Source organism: Coffea arabica, chromosome 1c (assembly GCF_036785885.1).
Source record: "Coffea arabica cultivar ET-39 chromosome 1c, Coffea Arabica ET-39 HiFi, whole genome shotgun sequence".
NCBI classification, from domain to species: domain Eukaryota; kingdom Viridiplantae; phylum Streptophyta; class Magnoliopsida; order Gentianales; family Rubiaceae; genus Coffea; species Coffea arabica.
The window spans coordinates 55,605,360-55,626,021 of record NC_092310.1 but is presented as its reverse complement, the minus strand read 5'-3'; the positions used below and the strand labels follow the sequence as shown (position 1 = coordinate 55,626,021).

At 36.7% G+C, this 20,662-nt stretch overlaps 2 protein-coding genes across 2 annotated transcripts; both read left to right on the top strand.

Annotated features, from left to right (window-relative positions):
- The first annotated feature begins 11,071 nt into the window (after positions 1-11,071).
- Positions 11,072-16,036, top strand: LOC140004187 (shewanella-like protein phosphatase 1). The gene is made up of 10 exons (XM_072079903.1): positions 11,072-11,452; positions 12,480-12,580; positions 12,704-12,817; positions 13,102-13,314; positions 13,702-13,837; positions 13,925-14,100; positions 14,422-14,510; positions 14,667-14,736; positions 15,348-15,467; positions 15,705-16,036. Exons 1-9 carry the CDS (start codon positions 11,128-11,130, stop codon positions 15,432-15,434), a joined length of 1,311 nt encoding a protein of 436 aa, XP_071936004.1. The 5' UTR covers positions 11,072-11,127; the 3' UTR covers positions 15,435-15,467; positions 15,705-16,036.
- A 758-nt stretch (positions 16,037-16,794) lies between these two features.
- Positions 16,795-20,613, top strand: LOC113742966 (uncharacterized). The gene is made up of 10 exons (XM_027271001.2): positions 16,795-17,278; positions 18,180-18,265; positions 18,385-18,451; positions 18,944-19,086; positions 19,266-19,314; positions 19,395-19,532; positions 19,647-19,727; positions 19,796-19,972; positions 20,076-20,162; positions 20,301-20,613. The coding sequence occupies exons 1-10, from the start codon at positions 16,925-16,927 to the stop codon at positions 20,361-20,363; spliced, it is 1,245 nt and encodes a 414-aa protein (XP_027126802.2). The 5' UTR covers positions 16,795-16,924; the 3' UTR covers positions 20,364-20,613.
- The last annotated feature ends 49 nt before the right edge of the window (positions 20,614-20,662 follow it).

The window sequence follows — 20,662 nt, the reverse complement described above, 5'->3', positions numbered from 1 at the left end:
CTTGGTGGCCACTGATTGGCTCGGTGATTATTTACTTTATACTAACAAAAGTAACATAAATGATGCTATTCATGTTTTCAGGATGGAAAATAGGAATGTCACAGACATCATCGTAACTTCATATTTTTTTATATAGAAAAAACAAAGAATGTTATAGATGCCATAGCTTTCAAAATCACATACAGCTCATAACCACCAAGTAATTTTTTCTATGTTTATCGTTATTCTATGTCCCCATATTTTAAGTATTTCTTCCCTCTGATTTGTACAGATTTTTTTTTCCCTTCAAATCTTTAAAATCTCAAACGATATAAATATAGAATCAAGAAGACAACTATGGATTCACAAACCTAAGAAACAATTATTTGGGGTACAAGAAGAACGGAATTACAAAATTGAGTCGATTGCTTTGTTGGCCGATTTTCAGTATAGTGGGATTAGGTTATTTTGCAGGTGACATCAAACTGGAGCAGAATCATTGCAAGGAAGTCGTTGGGTATAATTCCGAAACCACTTTAATTGAATGTGCATGTTTCGAAGGAAAGCCCCTAAATTCGTGAAAATTTTTGGGCCAACTGTTTGTTTGTGTAAAGAAATAACCAAAGGCAAAAAAGTGTGACCATAGATAGGGTGAAACAAAAATAGCTCCCTTTGTTCTGCCAATGTGAATGACTGAGCAGATAGTTGATCTGCCCAGCCCTCCAATTCCTACCAAATTTCAAGAGAGAAGAAAATAGGAAACATAATTAGCGAATGAATTTTTGACTGGTTTTAGGAACTCACTCGAACTCAAGCTGAGATTGATCCAATCTGAAGAACACCACCACTGGATAACGTATCGTGATGTCGCTTTTGCTCGACGAAAAGCAAAATATAGGGAACTAGTATAGCTAGGCTCTTACTGCAGATGACCAAGAAATCTTTGTTCTTTATTTTTTGTGGGGTTGTCCGTAATGAAACTCTAATCAATTTACAAAGCGATTTGATAGATGCACAGGTGTAATCCGTCGTCGTGACTCCAACAGAGTACACCAGCTGACTGAGAATGGAGCAACAACAATAATTCAGGGATGGTTGATTTTGTAAACGTAGAGACAAAGAACGTAAAACGTGCCCCGTCCGGTCCGGTCAGGTCATTATATTCCTCTTTTATCTCTGACTCGGAGGGACGCCTCGGCACTTGAACCATACCCATACGATAGCTCAGCTGACGCCCGGGACTCACCAGTCACCACCCACCCACGAAGCTGGAGTGGAGGCTCCATTCATTCATGAGAGTATAAAAGTCTTTTGCACAAGAGGACAAGGGGTGTCAGGTCAGCAGCTAATTTCTTTCTCCTCCTCCTCCTCCTCCTGCTCCAGTCCTCCTCCTCCTCCATCAATATCATGGACTGGCACGGAGTACCAGACGAGCGTCTCCCTCTAAGTAAAGTACTTACAAAGTATATTCACGGAAATCGAAGGAGCCCCCTTTGCCATGGTATTTTATGTTTGGGACACTGTTCAAATGACATGATTGCCCTTACAACCTCTGTAACATCAACTCATTCAATCCCCATTCGTATCTACAGATTTTGGCCGCTTTCTCCACAAGGAAACCCGAATCCTAGGGCAATTTAGTCATGCCAGTTTCTTTATTCCTGCAACCACTAGCTTCTTCCTCTTCTTTCTTCTTTTTCGCATGCTGCTATGCTACTGCAATCTTATTTTATCCTCTCAGTTCCTGGCCCATCCAATCCAACAACTCTGCCCAAAAGGTGAAATTCATCTGCCATGGTTTTATATACCTAGGGGAGAGTTGGGGCCTGCTCCTTGCATTTCAAGATTTTTGGCACTTTTTCAGCTTTTCTTCCCCAAGTCATACTTACTACTGAAGCACCGGTACAATTATAATGTCCTACGTGACACGAGTGGGAAGAAAATGAGATGCTCGTATCTGAGTTCTTTGACCTCTCTGCATAATAATGGGTAGTCACAGCAATATACCAGAATCATATACTACAATAATCTGATCTGATTAAATGGTAACTAATTTTAGGGTTAGTTACATAGTTATTAAAACCAACCCAGCAGAAGGACCGGATTGATGAGTCAGTGGTTCAACCGATGGATCACGGATTGAATTGTTGGTGTTACACTATATAATAAAAATATATATAATATAATTAAATAAAAATAAAAATTATAATATAAGTACAAAAATTCTTAAATGTTAACAAGTTATAACTCATTCATATTTCATAGTTCATACACACAAGTCATGCACATACGTGTTTCTTAGTTCATGAATTCATAATAATATTATATACAAATGTAAATGATAAATCTACGTGTTAAAAAAAAAAGAAATCATAATTTTCAAATTTCTTTTTAATTTTTCTCATCTAATGGTAAAAAAAATGATAATGCCCATGTTGGTGTGGCTGGTCAAATTTAAAAATTGGGTAAAAAGGTAATTTCAAAAAAAAAAATAAAAAACCACCTAGTTTAGTGGATCACCAATTCGACTGTCCGACTCAAACAGTTCAAAACGAGTCATCTGCAACTTTGATCCAATTGTCAAACCGAGCCAATTCCATGGCATCGGTCCAACTATTAAGTTGGATCGAGTTTAATAACTATGGTTAGTTGTGCTGAAGCCCTCGTACAGCGTCCTCTTCAACTTCAAATAGGCAAACTTGCAACTCATTCTTCGACGAAAATACCATCAAAATGTGGATTTTTCTGACCTTAACAACTTACTATTCTTTTATTTTTCCCCGTTCTTACAACTGTCAATGGGACTAAGACAACCTTAACTCAACATAATCTACCCGTAAAATTTGGCTCATGATATCTGTGCTCCAAAATCATCCGTCGACGCTTCAATATTTCACTCAATAAAACACAAGATCAGAGCACCAAGAGCTGATGTTGGAGCGCGAATATCAATTGCCTAAATTTTGGGAGAAAACCTTAGGTTCAACCATACCGAGTAGAGCTTGGGCTTTTAGGCTCGATTCGATTAAAGTTTGACCGATATAATTTTGTATATAAGTATATATATTATATGTATTATAGTGAAAATAATATGTAATTATATATATTACAATGCCAAAAAAAATTAGTATAACTCTATAATAAAATATAAATGTTAAACATATAATTATATATTATTATATCTTAATTGTGAGATTGGGCCCAACCTATACTAGGTCTGAAATCCTAATTCGTATGTAACCCAAATATGAATTTCATATAATACGTCCAAAGTCCAAATCTCGAAAAATAAAAAAAAAATTCATTAATTTTTCAAGCCGAATTTAGACTTATTAAAATCCAACCCAATATAGACAACCCAAGCTATTCCTTCCATCTCATTCCCTTTATTTTTGAATGTTTGCTTACAAAGTTGCTGAGAAAGTACAAATCGTCCCAGAATCCAACTTTTTAAATTTTTATTGGGCAAAGTACTCTAAAACCCAACTTAAAGAATACAATTCCAATCAAACTTGAAAAAAATTAATGTTGTACTTTTCTTAGCGCACATGAATTTTTCATGTTTCTAGGCATTACCACTAAGTTTGTATATAATAACAAAAATCAACTTCAATGATTCCATTCCTTCTTTTGGCAGGCTTTGTCAATCAACTCGCCAAAATAAATGCATTTCTTAATTTCTTTATTTTTTTCCCCCAGTAGAAAGAGCTTTTTTTTTTTTTTTTTTTTGTAATTCTAGGGATCCATCTATCAAATATTACTCGACAGATATTCCACGGCCCGCCGAGAATTGTAAGTGTCATACGTACTCCTCCCAAGTCCCAACGCATTGATTACTGATCCATCGAGAAAGCATAGGAACAGAAACAAAGCACTGTATACTACTACTTTGGTAGTATAATCAAGAAGACAGAAAATACTAAAGAAATACCATGGTGTACCGTATCAGGAAAGTGGAGCCAATCCCGAGAGAGATCACGTTGGTTTTTTAAGGTGGCTTTCAGAAAGGTCAAATAGTCACAACAATCATCAACCTTGGATTTGGTACAATAGTCAAATCAAGATTTTCTCATTGGGCCAAGCTTGTAAAGATTCTCGGTAGAAAAAGAGAATATGATTTGGCAGAGGATTAGGGTCTAGTATGTGTGTTTAAACAAATCAAATTAAGGCAGAGAAAATATTTATGGGGATTGCAAATTAAGAAGAGAAATGCTTTCGTCTCATATCTTGAATGACAGGAGTTAAAATTATCTCTTTTTTTTTTTACTCCATTTTTTGTGTTTACTTTACCAAAAAGTAGACTGTACATTTTTTTTTTCTGACGGAGTGGGTGTTTGAGTCAATCTTTACAGGGCCCGACTAAACCCACTCCGACCAGAAGGAGATGCCCCATTCCCCGAACACGATAATCACAGGACTCGGATCCTTGCGGACACTGGACACCAGCTTCTAAGGAGACTTGCTGAGACCAACAGAGTTGTCCATGAGGGACAGACAATTTGGTGGGAGACAAGGGTTGAAATCCTGACCTCCCATCTTACCAGGAGAGGAGAGGTGGTGGCCACTGAGCTAAAGCTGGGTGGTTTAAAAAAAAAAAAAAAAAAAGTAGACTGTACATGCATTTGGTATATTTAGCATTTTACAAAAGTTAACTATAAAGGTCACCGTTCAGGCTCCTCTTTTCCCATGAGTGCACAGTACATGCATAGCAAACACTAAAGAAGGACGAGGGATGAAAAATTACGTCACCGTTCTATTCTAGTGACAGTATTCCTTTTCTCTTTTCGGCCTGAGAACTTGTAACTTGATGGTAAGTTTACTTTTCTAATTCACCATTTTTTATCCTAAAAGTACGAATCTACTCTAGCAAGAATGATTCCAGATTAGGACTTCCAAGGGACCGGGTGGGTCAGAACCCATTTAGCAGGGTATAAATTTACACAAAACCCAGAATGACATGAGTATGAATGTACTCTCGTGGGGTATGTGCAGTCATCCGTAATATTGGTTAGATATGAATTTCCTACATTTATAATTTTATATTGACCATATTATAATATTATGGGATTCAATTGTAATCTTGTACTCTATACAATATAAGCTCCTTTAGATTGCAGGTTTTTAGAGTTTTTGTCAAAAAAAAATTTATATTGTAATGGTGTGATTATATGTGAAGCGAAAAAAAATAATAAAAAATGTGTTAAAAGAATTTTTTTTGGCAAAACTTGCAATCCAAACAACTCCTTAATATTGAATTGAAGTCCGTATATCATATAAGAATGAGTTGCGATCAAAGTGGGGTTCAAATTTCAACAGCATGGATAGAAATTTTTTGGGAATATGAAATATTGTGTAATATTTTTAAAGCTTTTGATACAATTGGCGGGAGCATGTGTTTAGGTATATTTATCGAAATACCCTCATTTCGGTACATTTAAAGTTTTGATTTATGGAGACGTTTGGGTATGTCTGAAATATGGAATTATTTTGCAACGAGTACAACTCATATAAACTTATGTGTTGGTGTAATTACTGAAATGGTGTTATACAAACATTTAATTGAAGTGTGACTTTTGATTTTCAACTGACATCTGCAGAAGTCTTTTGGAAATGATAAAATTGTAAAAGCATTGATAAAAAAAGTGTACAAGTGTATGTTGTCATTAAAATGTATTATTATTAGTTTTATCATATTTGATGACTATTTCTTTCCAGAATATATAATTATTTATCCAATAAAAATTCTCCTTAATCACAGGCATCAAATACCCACGCCATACGCAGACACTCGCCCCTGGTAGTAGTATATGAAGGAGGGAGTAGTGTATTGTATATCAGCAGGTGAATTAAGTAACAGGATATTGGACCCCATGCCGACACATGAAGCGATGGTGCAGACCAAGTTGTCCCAGCACAGATAATACAGCTTGCTCAAGACCCGGATCAGGCGCTTGGCCATGGGAGTCCCCGGCCTCTTCCCCAAGGCCCTGCCCTCTATTACTATATGTTGTTGGGAGAAGATGAAGCACAAACCTCTGCTTCATCAACTACTTCGTGCCTGCGGATTCTGCTGTCTTCTTGTAAGTAATTCACATGATTCTACTGTGTTACTTGGTATCATTGTATGCTAGGCTGCTAGCTACAACCAAACCCTCCCCCTCCTTTCCCAAAACAAAAAACAAATACCAATGCCCATTTTTTCCTAGTCCTTCCACAACACGGTGCTGCCCACTAGCTTCTTTGTTTGACTTCACTGTTAAATTATGTCATTCGTTCCTAAATTAATAAATAAATCAATGAAAATGATTACGAATCAAAAAGAAAACAAGTAATCAAAGAAGAGAGAAATGTATCCTAGTCCTCGTATAGCTCTGGTTCTGCGAAGATTTGTTGAATACACGCATGCATGCGCAGCTTTATGGTGTCTGATACACGCAGTCTGATACATACATGTATATGTGGGCTGGAGCTAGGAGGAGGAGGAGGATGGAAACGGAGAGCAGGTAGGTAGGACTAGAGAATCATGCATCACAAGTTCACAAGTGACTTCTTCCTCTTTTTTTTTTTTTTTTTTTTTCTCTCTCGGGTGTTTTGTCCTCATTATGTGACCGCTGATCATACGAATGGGTTCCACGGTATGATGGTCAAATGCATCAAGTCTGAAGCGTGGACTCAAAGGACCATCCCAAAATTTTCACAAATGGAACCGTTTCAAGTTTCCATTTCGCTGGCTCTTGACCAAACGCCTGAGTTCCTTCCGTTTTCACTTCTTTTTTCTTTGTAAAAAAAAGAGTACATTTTAATCGTGGAGGTGAGGACATAGCAGAACTATTTTTGAATATCATCATCTTGGGGAGAATTCATGAAACATAATTTGAATGAGGGGACATGCATTTGAGTGGTATCCCGTATATATGTATGAATGGCTATACGATATGTTCATACTGATCATCATATATTAATTCGTGCTTGGTTTGTGGGGCGTCGGCATTAGCGGTCGTGTTTGAATAACAAGCATATTTATTACTAGTTGGTTTCTGGGCAACTTGCATTAGTGGAATTTAGTTAAAGGTGGATACTTCAAATCTTTTATTATCATAAAGTATTTCAAAGATCCAATGATGCCGCAATGGTTTGTCATTTCGAGAAATTAGATTCATCAGGGCTACATGCATTGAACAGCTTTTGGGCAATTATGATGGTGTTTAATTTTATGTGGCCTCTAGTACGGAACAAGGAGCCTGGACTGCCATGGCGCTCTCTCTCTCTCTTGATCTACAAATTAATGATTTTGTTTGGATTGTAATTTTCTAGGATTTTTTTTAAAAAAAAAAAAGTACGGTTACAATTTGATATATATAAGATAAAAAAATATGTTCACAAAAAAAAAAAAAACATAATCATTTTCTGTTAAAGAATTGCTTGCCGAGTTCTTTCTCCTCAAGAGAACAAAATAAATAGGAGGAAAACTTTTTATTTCTGTGTCGTCAATCCATCAAAAATAAAATACATATTTCTTAATATGAATTTAAAGTATAGTGGTGAATAAGTCGTCGTATTCACAAAGATTGGGCTGATTTATTTAATTTCAAAATAAAGAATTAAATATACGATTTTAGATGATTAATTAATTCTGATACAGGAAAACATACAAAATTTAATCAATAATTAATAATAAAACACTAACCAAAGGAATAATATCATAATTGGTTCATACAATTGATTCTTGATGCAAAGATAATTCAAACACTTATGAATAAATTCGTTATCGTTGTTGACAAGTTTTGACAATTTGTCTTTCCTTACTGTTTTGACAGCCAATGTATGACCATCTTATGTAATTAAAAAACTACCCTACGTACGATTGTAGCATTTAATTCTTTCAACATCGGTAGGAATTAGAAAAGATGTCAATTCTAATCAACAAACTCATTGCGATGGTTCATTTAAATTGGACCATATATTTTTCTAACATAAAATCCAATTATGCCAATCACTACAAATATCAAAATAGCCAATTTATTATAGATTAAAAAAAAAATTGGCAATACATTGTCGTGAACAGTCAAATATTAGCTACCTATTTAATTACACACAACAATCATCACGCATGTAATGTAGAAAATATATAAATACCCATGAATAGATGAAATAGTAAAATTAAATTTGACATTACAATTATCACAGAACCAAATTTTCAATTGTCCTTTGACTAGAAAAGGGTTTAGCCACCCCTCATGGAGAGAACACAGCCAAAAAGAAAAGAAAAAAAATATATATTATCTACTTTTCCGGAAAGAGCAAGAGAGCCTGCCTAGAAGGCTAGAGCAAGGGAGGAAGAATAGACTCCTCAGTCTCCAAGAAAAATCTATCTAATACCATCATTCTTCCACTTTCCAGAAAATTCTCCTAATGGAAAGGAATTCTACGATTAGAAAGTCGGTCATCCAGTCCCCTTTTATTGCTGGAATTGATCTCAAGCCCCGCATCTTTTGAAATTCTATGCGCCCATACTTTGTAGAAAATATACATATTTTTTTCCAGAAACTCCTTTAAGTTCTTTTTCACCCCAATTTCCCGCACACAGCACCAAATATAAAATATAATTAACCATAATTCACTAATTAACACGGTATATGATCAAAATCAAGAGAAAGTTCACACAAAATTTGTACCAACTGGCCTTTCCCCAAATGTACAAATAAGGGATCTTGTTAGACCAAGAAGCGCTAGGGTGGTGGTTAATTAGGGATTCCATCTTCATTGCCCCTTTCTTTTCCTGCTTCTTTAGATAGATCAATTTCAATTCATCATTCCTTGTTCAAATTGTCACAGAAGCATCATCAGTCAAGGTTCAGTTGAATTATTCTTTTGTTAATAATTATGTACCTGAAAGATTGGCTCAGGAAAAGAAATCAGTGGCCATAATCTACTGAAGATGCCACGGCAAATTAGACAAGACACTTCAGTTCGTTGGATATATGCCCTTTGTGATCTTTTGGGATACAGAAAATTTCATTTGGCCTTCAATTGCTTCATGAATAGAGCCCTTTAAGCAGTATTTTGACTCGTTTAGCGTTCAATCTTTTTTAGAATATATTTGACGTCTGATAATATGATGGTCAGGTGAGGGAGAATGAGCCTATCATCTTGACACTGAAACTTGAGTGGGTGTTTTGTGATATCCACCTCAGTTGGAGGGCAAACAGTGAAATAAACAGCGTACTCCACCAGGCACAACCGATTTTTCTGGCAACCTTCGACAGGCTTACAATTTGGGCCGACAGACACGACAATCCAAAATCTTATCGAACTTGCCCAGATCAGAGGTCCAGTAAAGACAAGAAGGTTTAGAAAAACAGTAGCCCGCAAATTCAATTCGTCTTTTAAACGAATCCCAAAAGGCAGAGAATTAAAAGAGTGAATCTAATTCCAGGGTCCAAATCTATTAAATTTTAGTTAGATCCCGACCTTCATGAATTTGGATATCCAATGGGCATCTGTGAATGTTTTTCTAATTAAACATATAATGAAACACTAGAGTAAAAACATTTTTGAAAATATATAGAGCTCAAGATTAACATAAATACCATCCAATTTCTATCTTCAAATAATAATAATTAACATTTAAAATGTTGAATGCAATATTATAAACTCAAAGAAAAAACTATTGTCAAGAAAAATTATTTATTTTCAAAACTTTATTAGCATCTACATTCGATCTTTTATTTATTTGCTTTTACTTTTTCTCTTTTTCCTAAAAAGATTTGTACCAATTACAATGACATAGAATATTAAACTATTTTACGAATTTATTAATATATATATATATATATTATTTATGCATGGGTCTGAACAGGATTTGATATAGATTTGAATTTGGGTCTGAATCATAGAAAATAAAACCTTACTCAGATCCATGATGGATCGCCTTACAGGGTTTGAATCTAAATAGGATTTGAATTTGAAAATCCAAATCGTATCTAAGTATATTGAATTTGGTTAAAATCCAACACGTTGACATGTCTAGTTATTCGTATTGACAATCACTCGTAAATCTTTCTGACTTGAGATGCTACTCTTTACCGTTACCATCATTCATATTCATAGCCTTTTTTTCCCCTTTTCCTTTTATACCCATTGCCCAATATATATTGCATAACACATCAAAAGTATTTAAATTTGAGTAAATATTATATACACTGACAATAATGTATACAATATTACGGTTGGATGCACAATAATGTGCAAAATTTAGATTTCAAATTCAAATTTAAATTATGTGTCATGTATCTAATTGTAAAAATATATACACTATCAGTGTATAGAAATATTCTTTAAATTTCCTAACTTCTATGGTATGCAGAGGGTGATTTTGGTTTTGTTAAAACCATATGTGTGAGTAGGTCTAATCATGTGCGTAGTGTACCCGTCTGGTTCGATGATGATTGGGTCTTTATCGGCTCCCCTGGACCCGTTGAATCTCCCCCTTGTATTAGAATAATGTAAGATACTGTAGATAAAGTCACGATTAACCAAAAAAAAAAAAAAGAGAGTAGGTCTAATAGTGCACTTGCCCACATTGTGTCGGAGTGGAGTCTGGCTTGTAAACTTCCCCAAGAAAGTCACTGAAGCTGCTCTTGCATATTTGACATAAATGAAAATGTCCTTTTTGTTTCAAATACTCAGAGGAAGAGCAGCATCTTTTATACTCGTAGCCTTTGATTTTCTTTTTTTAATTTTTTAATGTATCATTTATACCCGTAGCTTATTACCTACGACGCATGGAAAGAGCTCTAAATTCCTAGCACTCAAATATAGAATTGTCAAAGACCCTATTCAATCACTAGGGACATGATCGTCAGATCTACGGTTCAGCTTTTAGAATCTAGCGTTTCCTATTAGCTCCTATTTTTACAAGCCTTAAAAATACACAAAAGAAAAGAAAAGGTTGAACACATATAGGCGGATGTAAAGCTGCCACAAACGCAGCCAGTAGCTCGTCTTTCTTGTTGGCAAACTGGGCTTTGAACCACAACCGGAAAAAATAAAAATAATACTCCTATGGACCTATTAAACCCCCAAGAAAAAATAAATTAGAACGACAAACCAAAAATCCTAAAAGCAGAGAATAATCCTGATTGAGGAATGAGTCGTCTCCCGCACCCCAGCCCTGAACGAATGGCTTCCTTTGTTTCTCTCAACTGTTCCTTCCCACTCCAACCACCGCCATCTGCTTCTTCTTCTTCTTCTTCTTCTTCATTATCTTCACCACAATCTCAGCCACGTAAACTTATCGACATCTTATCTTCCACCTGCCACCAAACAACAACAACAGCAACAAGAACAACTCCCGCTTCAACTCCACCACCACATAATAACTACGGCGGCTGCAGCAACTTAATAAAGCCCATTGTCGTAAATGGGGAGCCCCCCACTTTTGTCTCTGCCCCTGGTCGCCGAATTGTTGCTGGTAAAACTCCTTTCCTTTCCTCTTCTCTCTGCTTTCCACGTAGTAGTTACATATTTCTATACTACTACCGCTACCCCTACAATTTTGGTTTCAGTCCAATCTGTTTGCTTCAACTTTCAAAGTCAAACCATGTATATCTGCATTTATTCAGCCATGGAATCTTCTATGTTACTACTGCGTAGGAACTAGAATTCTTTCTCCTTTTTTCTTGTGTGTTTACGATTTCAGTCCAAATGTGGTAGTCTACTGTTGGAGCTTAAGTGATTGAAAAACTGTACCTACTGATGCCGTAACTATCTTTAGTTTCTATTTTACGAACTTAAACAAACTTAACCTTGTAATTCCAACAGTCAGGTTTTCTTCCCCCTCTTTAGCTATTTATCAGGTTATTCCAGTAGAGTTCGCTCGCATTATCTGATTCTTGTCCTGGCTAATTAACTACGGATAGGTTACATTTTGGAATCGTTCGTCATTGTTCCCACTTCATATCTTAAATCAGCCATGCAAACCCTGATGATTAAGCTTTTCCATTGACAACTGTGTGTACGAATGTTTTGATTTCATGGAATTGATATTTGATCAATTTATTTTTAGTTAAAATTGAACATGATAAGCAGATGGAATCACCCCAATTACTGGAGAACCTAAAAGTTCTTCAGTGTGGAATGAAGTGCTTTGATAGACCCGGCCTACGGTCCTATTGTATTATGTATACCATTAGTTGTTTTGAAGCGCCATGTACGTTTTTTTTTTTTTTTTTGGGGCATCATCACACATCACTCACCAGAGGATTTCTTAAATCATCGTACATCACCATGAGTATGTAGTATGTGAGTATAGCACATGGTCTACAAGTGGATCCATAGACCAAGCCTAAATAAGTATTTTCCCGGAAGCCAATATGCTTTTTACTATGAGTTTGTTAAGCAACTTTAGATTAGATGGAACATCTTCTGTCGGGTGAATGGTCATTCCGCATTGCCCTGGTTGATTACTTATTGCTCTTATCTGTGAATTGGACTTTTAGTTGGTGATCTACATGGGGATCTCGACAAAACAAGATCCGCACTTGAGATTGCTGGTGTACTCAGTTCTGATGGTCAAGACTTGTGGATTGGTGGAGAAACAGTATGGCACTGCATTCTTTACACGCACACACTCACTTAATTTATATGAGGAAACACATGTCATCAAAATGTATCAATTACTCACCTGCTGAAATGGTCAATTTAATTTGTTATCTTTTACCAGGTATTAGTTCAGCTTGGAGATATACTGGATCGGGGTGAAGATGAAATTGCTATTCTTTCTCTGTTGAGGTCATTGGACATCCAGGCAAAAGCAGATGGTGGAGCAGTTTTCCAGGTTTAGATTCTTTCTTTTGTATCCACCATAAGCACGGATAAATTTTTTTCTGCTGATGGTAATGTTCCATTTTGATATGGTAATGTTTGAGGTTATTATGGATCGGCTACTATACAGCCAAGTTATTTGTTTATGGTGTTTGTCAGCATTTAGAAACTTGTGTACTTGAAGCCCTTGCGGTTATTCTCTTTTATTAGTATGAGCTTCCTCTATATTTTGTCTTCTGAATTTGCTTGGAGCATTCACTGCTAAACTTCTCATTTTGTGATGAACTTGTGATATAGGTCAATGGTAATCATGAAACCATGAATGTCGACGGTGACTTCAGATATGTTGATTCTGGGGCATTTGATGAGTGCACAGACTTTTTGGAGCACTTGGAAGAATGTGAATATAACTGGGAAGAAGCTTTTGCTAGTTGGGTTGATGTATCAGAAAGGCAGAGAGACGAGAGGAAGAGGTCTCAAAGTTACTGGGGTCCATGGAATTTGGTAAAGGTATGTTTTATTCTTGAAACTGAACCATTTTCCTTCCACGTATAGAAAACGTTAAGTTGGCTTGGCTGTTTACTGCTCATTGTCTTTGGTCTGGATCTTTTTCCTTCCATGTATAGGAGATGTTATGTGGGATACCAAAGCCTTACTCTGAAGTTGCCAGGCTTGTGAAAAATCTTAAACTAATGAATTTTGCAATATTATGGATTTTAAAAAGGAAAACCATATGATAGTAGATTTCTGTGTCAGTTATTGTCTGCTGGAATGTATTATGAAGCCTACTTTTTCCTCTCTGTGGCTGGTTGTTATTGAGAAACAGTGAATCCTGTTGGTTCTGGTTTGCTATTGTCCACTTTACCTTATGATTAAATCATCCAAATATTAGGACAGAGACAGAAGGGTGTGATTGCAAGGTCAGCCCTGCTAAGACCAGGGGGTCCATTGGCATCTGAGTTGGCACGACATGCTGTTATTCTGAAGATTGATGATTGGGTCTTCTGTCATGGTGGCCTCCTTCCTCACCATGGTAAGAACTTGGTCACAAGGTAGCATATTTTCTGCATTTTTCTTAGGGTTGAGAAATATATAATTCCTGTGGGGTCATCTATTGCAGTATCTTATGGCATAGAGAGGATAAATAAAGAAGTATCTCACTGGATGAGAGGTCTTGGTAACACAGACAGCTACTTAGAGACCCCTTTCATAGCAACAAGAGGCTATGATAGCGTTGTCTGGAACCGTCTATACTCCAGAGATATTTCAGATCTATATGACTATCAGATAAGTCAGGTCATTACTTTTCATTCTCTATATTTCTATATTGTCTAGCCAAAAGCTATACATTACTAGGTTCTGGACAAATCTTGGATCTGGAAATCTATGTATTTTGTCTCAAAATTTTATACTTGTTAGTCTCTTATCGACCTTTTTTCTTTTAATTTAAATATTTCTTACTGACAAACTGTGTTCAAAGTTAGAGCTTTGCTACCTTAAATGACCTATTGCAGCATCAAACTTTTGAATATTTCGTAGCCAGTGAAATCTTAATCATGATGTCATTGTAAAATAAAATGCTGACATAATGGAAAATAAATATCTCTGTCTTATCAGATTGAATCAATACTTGAAGAGACGCTGCAAGCTGTAGGTGGTCGGCGAATGGTGGTTGGACACACTCCTCAACCAATGGGAGCAAACTGGTATAGGTCCTTATTATCCCCGATGATACTTTATTTCCTGAAATTGATGATATAGAATACTTATGTGGTCATCCTGGTTCATGCAATGACTACTGTCTTTGCAAGGTAGATCTATATTTAGCTTCTAAAGGTTATTAATAGTCATTTACCTTGCAGTAAATTCAACTGCAGCATATGGCGAATTGATGTTGGCATGTCCAGTGGGGTTCTCGATTCAAGACCTGAGGTAAACTGTTTTATCTACCATGCCTAAAATGCCAGTGAACAAGCAAAATCTGACTTGCACTCTGCCGTGTTGGATCAAAGTTTTGAGTGTTGAGTTTGACAACAAGAAGATTTGGAATTATTTCTGTCATTGGCTGGCTGTAGTTACTTAACGTGTGATTGGTTTACTCTTCCAATCGCCTTCGGAGATCTGACCCAAAATGGCTAAAGAAAAAAAGACAATCATTGTTGTCATTTTTACATTTTCACCTGGTAGAACCTCTGATTTGCAAATTCTTTTCCTTTTCGGTAATTTGAACTTGTGCAATCACACTAAGGCGCTCTGCTTTAAAAGTATTGACTGTATCTGCTGGAAAGAGTATTTCAATCGTTGGACTTGGATTTTATCCCACCAACTGTTAAGCCCAACATCAATGTTTCCTAGGGGCTCACAACAAAGTGTTCTAAGCACTTGGAAATAACTTATTAATATCTGAAAGCCTATATTGTTCCAACAACTTCAGTATTTGCACAGTAATCTTCATCTTAAATGATCTAATCATCGAGGCTTTGTCAACATTTTGACGGTTTCTTGAGAGTGATAAGAATGAGATGCTTAAACTTGTTAATCAGGTCCTAGAAATAAGAGGCAACAAAGCTAGGGTAATACGGAGCAAAAGAGATGGGTTCAGTGAGCTTCAGGTTGTTGATCATGTATAGAGATCAGAGGACGGGCCTGAGGTCTGAGGAATGGTAAGTGTTTCTATTTGATGTACTGCATTCAGAGTACCAGATTATGCAGAGCCCTGCTTGATTCACATAGTGGGAAAGAAACTGATTAGCATCTTTTGAAAATTTGACTCTATTTTATTTTTACCAATTTAATGTCAAGAAACTTTTCAACTTGCAAATAGAAAACAAAAAAAGTTATATCGGCTCCTATCAGAGCTTCTTTTCGTCTTTAACTTGTCCTTTTGTTGTCTTTCACAGGATTCGTGTTGCACATTCATTCTAGCTAGTATAACTGTATGCAAGGCTCAAATTTCCCCTCTTCCCTCCGACACTCTGTCCAGTCATGATCAGAATGAATCCATCAGGTTCTCCAGAAAGTGGCAAGAAGGGTTTTCCCAAATCAACAAAGCAAGCACAAAATCATCAGGTCTGGCTATGACCGCGAATCGAAATTGACATGTATTTTCTATACTCCACCATGGAACATATTGTTTGATTCGTTATTGTAGAATAAGGCATATTACCGATTGTATACAGAATGTAAATAAGAAGTGTTCGGCATTAAATCACAATTATGAACATTTGCAGAATTCTGATCTTCGAAATTGCCAAGGCTAGTGTTACTGGTGGTTATGCTGCGAACAAATCAAATATCAAATGACTTGAGAATTCAACTGAACCAAGGCATGGTTAGAACAGATACACATTTGCTCATTATCCTCATTTGATTGGATGATTTCTGAGAAGCTAAAGCTCAATTTGGATTCTGGAATTTGATCATTTAAAATTTAACGTCAATGAAACTAGGTCAAGCTCATGATAGCTTGTGACTCGTCAATTCCTTGTTACATCTTGAAAGTAAATTCCGGTGGAGGAGAGAGTTCCAAAATGGATAGGCTCCATTGTGATATCTATTTGTCGATCGAGATGCATAGATCTTGTTTATGGACTAACGAAAATGTGCAAAAGCTCTATCTGTTTCTGTCATTCTACGACTCTCTTCTTTTTTGCATATTGCATCATCACTCCTTCGGTAGTATCCATTAATTCGCAATTATAGTGTTTCTCTTGTGTAGGTTTCAAGTAAAAAGAGTTGCGGGTAATTAAAAATTGCATTCGTAAATCACCTCAAAATACATAAAAATGCAATTTAAACGTTTCTTCATTTTTTTTTGTTTAAAGAAAAATTGCAATCCAAGTAAGTCTCCACAAAGGGTAAGAAAAAGGGAATAATTTCCTGATAAAAATATTACACAGGCCTTGGGATTTTTTTTTTTTTAAAAAAAAAAAAAAACTTGGACTATACTGGAATTCAAGCCTGCTACTACACCAACGTTAAAATTGGTGAATATCGGCTTGACCTTATTTTCTCCACGCTCGTCATTTTCTTCGTAAACTCCGCTAACTTACAATACCAACACTGGACCTGAACTATGCCATGCGTTCAGCATTTATATTTAAGAATTCAGCAAAAGTAAATGCATGCCCTCTTCCACCATCCTCTAATTCGATTCGCTCCCGCTGTTTCTTGCCGTCGCTCATTATCATCAGCGCCCATTTGCATTTTCACAAACACAATGAGCTCAACATCTTTGGTCCTTCCTTCTCCCATTTCTCTCAATGGGCAGCAGCCTCAGCTCGCTCTTGGGAATTCAGTGTCACTCAGGAGTTCCAAAACGTTGGGATTTAAGAATGGGATTCGAGGTTTTAGTCTCAAGAATTTGGATGCATCTAAGGTTTTCATGAGTGCTGCTGTCGGATCTCAAACTGTTGTCAATGATGCCTTGTACCATGATTATAAACCCAGCTGCGCTTTCCTCTTCCCCGGTCAGGTCTGATTTATCTAGGTTCCTAACTTGTTTTGTGGTGGAAATTCTCTGTTATTTCCCTTTTCAATATGCATAATTAGCTATTCAATATGCGTGACACAACCAATTGAAGATTGTAGATTTTGAATATTTCGTGATTGCATTGTTATGCTAATTGTGCTTCAATTGGTTGTGTTATTAATGAGTCAAGGTAGGAACTTGCTTAATCAGAGAAATGCTGATGATAGTTCATATAAAGATGACAAGAAATATCAAAGAACTGCTCCCTGAAACTCATTAAAGGTTCGATATGATCCAGCGGTGAAGTTGTGTTGCATTTTACTCATTCTCGACATAGAATCTTCTTGTGGAACAACTTGTATGTTATTGATCATCAAGATCTCGTGTATATTTCAGGAAAAGCGGTCACGAATTTAAGTCATTGTTTTGGTGATGTTAACTTGTGTTTGAAAACCTTAAACATTTGGCTTGAATTGGTCGTACTGTCCACAGTATATGTTGCAAATTACTGGATGTGGTAATGATCGAATTAGAGAATAAGTCTGTTCCAGTAGCTAGCTATTGGGCTACAAATTCCTCTAGAGGTTGAATAAAGTTTTAGAAGATTTAGCAATTGGTAATGCAGAGGAATTTGTTTCACCGCAATCAGCAGTAGCCACAACTGAAGCAAGGGAAATTGAGCCTGATGTAGTGCCAAGTTCAACTTCCACATTGACTACTAATATAGCTTGAGTATTAGTGGCTACCTCCATTGGTAGTGGCTGATTAATGAATGCAGAAAGCACAAGGAGTTTTGTTTCTTCTAATTCTTGATGCTTTGCGGTTTGCTGTGCAAGCAACATCATGGATAGCACCGGTTTTCTGACTGATGCAGAAAGTAACTGGCCTTATGTGTGCATTGTAGGGTGCACAAGCTGTTGGAATGGGTGCAGAGGCTCAGAAGGTGCCTGCTGCTGCTGAATTGTACAAAAAGGCAAATGAAATACTGGGGTAGATCCAATAATTTGCTATTTGTTGTGTATCCTGCTTAAATCAAGTTTGAAATTATAAATGCTTTTCGTTCAATTTAAGTTGGTTTAATCTCTGATGTATTGTTTGTATTATTGAAGGTTTGACCTTTTGGATATTTGTCTTAATGGACCAAAAGAAAAGCTAGATTCCACTGTTCTAAGCCAGGTACACATCAAAATTTGTTGTTTTGAACTTCTCTTCCATGTTTAGTGGAACTTTTGTATCTCAGTATGATAATGGCACAGTTTGGAAACTTGGAACAATTAAGAAGCTTTCTGTAAATGGAGAACGAATGAATGAAAATCTCTAACCATGAAAGTTAAGGTTCCCATTCAACAGCAAAGTGACATGCAAATAGCTAGTTGCAGCATAGTGGTGCCGGTAGCCAACTGTTGTCAATCTAATATCTTCTCTTCAATAAGACCAGACAAAAGGGTGCATAGGTGCATCTCGTCCTCTCAGATCAGTCTGAATTCAAAACCTTCAATGACTACAAAATACAAAGTAAACACGTCCTAAAGAATTTTTAATTCTCTGCATCTGATTGAACACAAATGCTTTGGTATCCAATTCCCATGCTCTTTGTTCCAGAGGGAGCAAAATGTTTAAAAATAAAGCTGTAACCTAAACTGAAATCAGTTTTATTTCTGTTTACAGCCTGCCATCTATGTCACAAGCTTAGCTGCAATTGAAGTTCTCCGGGCACGAGATGGAGGTCAGCAAATTATTGATTCTGTGGATGTTACTTGTGGTCTGAGTCTGGGGGAGTATACTGCCCTTGCATTTGCCGGAGCCTTCAGGTGACTGGCCAAATTGAACACCGAAGTGTACAGTTATTGTTGATGTTCTTTGCTTTGTGGCTTTGGTGTGAAATTCACCTATAGACCCAAATTCATTAGCCTCCACCTGTGCTGAAAAAAAAAAAGATTTTGTGGCCCTTTTTCGTCCTTCACTTACCTATTAAAATTATGGTTGTCAGCTTTGAGGATGGGCTCAAGTTGGTCAAGCTTAGGGGTGAAGCAATGCAGGTTACATCAATCATAAACCATTTGTATGATGACCAACTTTTTCTGAAATGCTAAAGCTTTACCATATCATTTTTTCCCAGGATGCTGCAGATGCTGCACAAAGTGCTATGGTCAGCATCATAGGGCTGGATTCAGAAAAGGTGCAAAAGCTGTGTGATGCAGCCAATGAAGAAGTTGATGAGGCTAACAAAGTTCAAATTGCTAATTTCTTATGTCCTGTAAGCCTTTATACTTGTCATCTGTGGTCTAGTTTATAGGTCTTGTAATTGCACCAAAACTAGGAGGTTTTCTTCTGTTCGGTTTTTGAGTCTGGTGCATCATGTCTAATTTAGGGAAATTATGCTGTCTCTGGAGGTGTGAAAGGAGTGGAAGCTGTAGAAGCCAAGGCAAAGTCATTTAAAGCTCGAATGACGGTACTTATTGTTTAAACATTGACTGCTCCTGCTTTTGCAATCTCTTGGTATCTCATTTCCCCTTTCAGGTGCGGCTAGCTGTCGCAGGTGCTTTCCACACAAGTTTTATGGAACCAGCTGTCTCAAGATTAGAAGCTGCTTTAGCAGCAACAGAAATCAAAACTCCTAGAATACCTGTTATATCAAATGTAGATGCAGAGCCCCATGCAGATCCTGAGACAATCAAGAAAATATTGGCCCGGCAGGTAAGCTATCAGTCACCAGTCGTATTCTCCCATAAGCTGGATATTTTGCAGATTGAGCTGGAAACAGGAAACGCTGATTTTATGTGTCAACTTGGAAGCACAGGTTACTTCCCCAGTTCAATGGGAGGCAACAGTTAAGACCCTTCTTACCAAAGGACTGAAAAAAAGTTATGAATTAGGACCCGGAAAGGTACTTCATATCTCCTTAACAAAATTTAATGATCATCGAATCCCGTAATTTTAAATTGCTTTTTTTTTTTTGCGCTTTCCCTCTGCTTTTTAGAATTTAAAGATTTTATTGAAACCCTGATGTGGAATTATCTAACAGGTCATAGCTGGCATTGTGAAGAGAATGGATAAAGGTGCTGACCTTGAAAATATTAGTGCCTAAATGCCTGGCTTGGATGACTGTGAACTAAAGAGAGCAATCATCCTTTCTTCCTCATTTTTCTAGCATCTAGTAACAATCTATGTCGGTGAGGTGTGCCTAGCCTCGTTGAGTTGAGGATGGAGTATAACTGGCTTCAATTTTGATATCTGTTGTCTTCTGCTCTATTGGAACCGTTAAATTTTGGAAAGTGCAATGATGATTATTGTATTACTAATTGATTCTGTAGATCCCGAAGAAATCTGTTTTCTTCTGGCATTGTGTTCTCTCGTCTGATAAAATTTTTTTAACTGCTGCACGAC